We start from the raw sequence: 4,545 nt of genomic DNA on the forward strand, positions 1-4,545 counted from the left end.
AAATAAAACACAAATTAGAACAGATAATAGTTATGGTTAATAATTCTGGGGGCTTTACACCGACTATATAACTTAACACTTTACTTTTGATTTACAACGTAACTTTTATTTTTACTCCAAAAATGGGTTTTCTTCAATGCAATCTGTTCGCTTAACACATTGTGATTTCAAAAATATTGTATATGTCCTTAGGTTTCATGTAAAAAAAACAGTAAAATTACTGTCTAAACAGCGAAAACTAGAAATAAGTACCCTCCTAGAGTCCCTGCCAGGTGGACCTAATTTTGACTGACGTCCCGGAACGGGAATATGTCACACGAAGGGTTAACTGAATAAAGTCAACTTCAAATTGTCGAAAAAATTTATTCAATTATAGTACTAGTTTAGTTTTATTTAAATCACTAATTACAATTAGATATTATAATGTACCTATAGTTCATACCCCGTACTTTCTTGCCATTTTAAAGCTCACACACCCTTGGTACGGGGTCGAACCCTCAAATTATAGCCCTTAGTAAATCTGACGGATATGGCGACATGTAATTGCAGGTCTTCGATGTTTCCATCTGCTTCCAACTCCACACGTCGTAGGACTTGTACAGCTATCAGCTTTACCAAAGATTCAGCGTACACTCGCCCTAAAACATCAAAAAATTGTAAATTAACTCGCATCTTTTTGCATCAACGTTATGAGCGGTAATTCTTGCTTACTGTATCTGTACAGAACACCTATTTTGATAATACGTCTTTATCATTTGTACGTGTTCCTCGACGCTGTAACTTGCCATGATAATTATTGTCTTTGTTGATTGAAAAATAAACAATAGATTTGAGAAAAGCAGCCTCAATAACCGCCGAATGGCCGCTAAAAACTTTTATGTACCGACCAGAAAACCCTTTTATGTATTTTATACAGCTTTATTACCGTTAGTTTAAGAGCGGTTACATCTAACAGCGGATACAAACGCGATGCAGTCTCTAATAATCTACTTTTACACACACGCGCGTCTTTGTGATTTATTAGCGATTACATCATTGCACACGCGCGTCTGCTTCGATGCAATCGCGCGTTTGCATCGATTCAATCGCCTATAAATCGCAACTGTAGCGATGCAATCGCGCGTTTCCCGAACGTGCGTTTGCCTCGCTGCTGAAAATCGCCGTGTCTAAGAATACTCACCGATACAATCCATAGCACCCAAACTAAAAGGCAAGAATACATTGGGGTCTCGGTTTTTTGCGTTTTCGGGCGAGAACCTTTCTGGTTTAATCTTATTCGGCTCATGCCAGTACTGCGGATCACGATGTATTAGGTGGATTGGTAATAATAAGGATGCTCCTTTTGGTAGAACGTACTCGCCTAAAAAAAAACAATATTATCAACGATATCTATGTACAGTTAACAGTACACCAAGCTATACACTTTTGATTGAATACTCCAGTGCAACGGAACAAGTTCCGTCAATGTGTAGGTTGATGTACTGCCGTCTGTACTTTTGAATATTATCATATTTGATGGAACAACGCAATCGGAAATCCCATGACGAAATTTTGACACTATAACTCTAATAACAAGACCTTAGGAAAAAGTTTTATTTTATAATTTCAAGTGACGGGACGAACAAGTCGTGTAAGTTACACTCCTGTCCATAACAGTTGCAGTGCCACTCAGAGCTATAAATCGCAAAGATCTGAAGGGTACCGCCACTGCGCCTGTCACCCTGAGACATATGTTGATAAGTCTCATGTGCCTGTAATTTCACCAGCACCCTTACCCTTCAAAACCGATACACATTAATGTTTACATTACTGCTTGGCGGCAGAAATAGGTAAGGTGGCAGTACTTCCCTGGACGAACTCTTTCACAAGAAGCTCTACTGCTACTTGTAGTCAAGAGTGGAGTGACCAATTACTTTTCAAGGAGAGGATGGTGCGGTCGTCCAGGCATGCCTCACCTCTGAGTTTTTTTGGAATTTATATGCCTTCACTTTGAAATTTATCATGTTTTTCGATAAAAGAAAACATCGCGAGGAAAGCTGCACACATCTCCAAAGCAATTTAATGATGTGTATGAAGTTCCACGGCATTGGACCCTACTGGGAACTATAGCCCATGTCCTCTCATCGTGAAAGAAGGCATGTGCCCAGCAGGGGGACTATATATAGATTAATTATTATTATTTATTTATTAAAACAAGAAACTATCTTTAAAAACCTAGCACGGTTATGGTACCATGGATTCCATGTTAAAATTTTTGCGCTCATTTCAATCTTACCATCATTTACAGTAACTTCTTCTTCTATGGATCTCTGGATCAAAGCTCCTATAGGCATATACCTGACAGCTTCCTTGTAAACCATGTCTAAATTCGTCATTTTCTTGAGATCTTCGTCTGATACGTAATCTGCGTTTGACCCAAGAATATCTTGAATTTCTTTGTACACTTTATCCTGAAAAATTAAGGTAATCTTTTCTATTGGAATCTTCTAAGCTGTGACCAACCTCGTCCACGTGTTCGCTTTCCATAAGTTGATAAAAAAACATACAACTATTTTTTTTATCATATCTTGGTAACGGGATGAACAAGTCGTGCGTCTGGTGGTAAGCGGCACGCCTGTCCATAACAGTTGTAGTACCACTCAGAGCTTTAAATCACAAAGACTTGAGGGGCACTGCCACTGTACCCGTCACTCTGAGACTTGAAGTAGACAAGGGTCAAGTGTCTATAGTTTCACCAGCACATTTTCTTTTCAAAACCGGAACACAGTAACGCTCACATTACTGCTTGACAGCAGAAAACAGTATGGTGGCAGTCTTCCCTGGACGAGCTCTTTCACAAGGAATTCCACCGCAGTTACAAGTGATTTCAGATTTATGACCATGACCTACTTCACAAGTTAAGCTACAGAGAAATGTTTTGAGGTAACACATACTTGCCAGTCCTGATGGTGTGCAAAAATCAAAAGCACCATGGAGGCTATCTTAGCTGTCGCTTCTTGACTCTGAAGAAGATTAAAAATTTATTAACACTGTATAAAAATGGTATAGTATTCGATTACAAATAGTACATTATTGCAGAGACTTGGAAGTAAAGGATCACTCACGACAAGTAAGTTACAAGGCAGAGTGCAACGAGACCTTGTATTTTACGAGTCAGGCAATCCCCGTTCCCGCTAGCGTATATGGCTTTCCGTATACACTACGACCACCAAGGAGAGACGAGGTAGGTACGCTTTTCTAAGGGGTTAAACAACTGAAATACCGTACCCAGTATGTCCCCTCTAAACGACGAATTAGATACGCCTTTTCATCTACCGTATAAGTTTAAACCATTAAAAACCCATATTTAGTACGTCCACTAGGGGAAGAATTAGGTACGGCTTTTCGTAAGAAACGCTCGTAAGAAAGCGTCTCTGATTCGTCACGTCTCGAGTAATTAATTACTCAAACAAAATATCTGCTATATTATAGAATTTATGTATTTATTAAAGTTAAAAGGAATACAATTACAAATTAATCCTTATCAATATTATCCATGTTTATATATTTAAACAGTTTTTATCAAATATAAGATAAATTTATTAGCACATTTATTAGGATACGAACAAGTGCTGTTACAGTCTGAAAGAATTGTTCGAAGACAAAAATTAAATGCTATCCATTAAATGTTATCTATTACAAAATATACTATAGAAATTAAGTAAGTGATGGTAAGTGTAAGTAGACACTTTAAAATTCTTGTCATTCGTTCCTTCATACTTCAATAATTGAAAATCAGTCACAAGTTTACTAACTAGACCTGTAAATCGTCCTTCATCCATATTTATTCTATGGATTCGCTGAATAAATGGTACTCCGTAGGTTTTTTTTAAAGTAATGCAAACATTTCCGCGCAATTGGTATATTTTCGGTATCTGCAGAGCCTATCGAGTGTAATGATTACAGCAATAATTTTAAGTAAGTAATTTAATCATCTTAGTCAACTTGATTAAAGTCAATATTTTTCAGTGTGCGTAAAATGTAGTAGTCACGAAAAGTGCTACAATTTGCCATACCACTATTTTACACGATCGCTTGTTACTGTCGCTGTAAACATTACCATTAAGAGCCGAGTCACACGATCCGTTGCGGCAGCGGCGTCTTAAGGCCGAAACACAAAAGTGCGAATCGGCAATCGGCAAATCGGCAAAAGGAAACTATGACGCGAATTGCTGCGATGCGATTTCGTGCGGCAAGGCGTCTCACTGCCTCGGTTCTGGTAACCATTCCTTCGACGATCGTCAACCGTACTGAACGTATTTTTTGAACTGGGGGTAGCGACATGGGTCGTAATAATCTCAGAACAGAGTACTAAAAAAACCGACCTCAAAAGTACGTGGAATTACATATAATTACCATGTTTTATTGAAATCGGTTACCGGGTAGTGCGCAAATCCGGATTCATCCCCTAGTTTGCCACTAAAATATAATAAAAATCGGTTCTCACTTCTCAAAGTATGTCGAGAGAGAAAAGCGCCTTGAATTGGAGAATAGCAAAATCAACCA

The 4,545-nt window shown here is 38.3% G+C and overlaps 1 protein-coding gene across 1 annotated transcript in view; it reads right to left on the reverse strand.

Annotated features, from left to right (window-relative positions):
- Positions 1-379: 379 nt before the first annotated feature.
- LOC113225368 (cytochrome P450 4c3-like) overlaps positions 380-4,545 on the reverse strand; it is a 19,670-nt gene continuing 15,504 nt past the window's right edge. The window contains exons 7-10 of the mRNA XM_026457652.1: positions 2,934-3,002; positions 2,276-2,450; positions 1,181-1,360; positions 380-638 (exon numbers count right to left, since the gene is read on the reverse strand). Coding sequence (XP_026313437.1) covers positions 469-638; positions 1,181-1,360; positions 2,276-2,450; positions 2,934-3,002 — 594 coding nt within the window. The 3' untranslated portion in view covers positions 380-468. The remainder of the gene's footprint in view (positions 639-1,180; positions 1,361-2,275; positions 2,451-2,933; positions 3,003-4,545) is intronic.

The sequence above is a fragment of the Hyposmocoma kahamanoa genome, unplaced genomic scaffold, assembly GCF_003589595.1.
Source record: "Hyposmocoma kahamanoa isolate Upper Pololo Valley unplaced genomic scaffold, ASM358959v1 160, whole genome shotgun sequence".
In the NCBI taxonomy this organism is placed as follows: Eukaryota; Metazoa; Arthropoda; class Insecta; order Lepidoptera; family Cosmopterigidae; genus Hyposmocoma; species Hyposmocoma kahamanoa.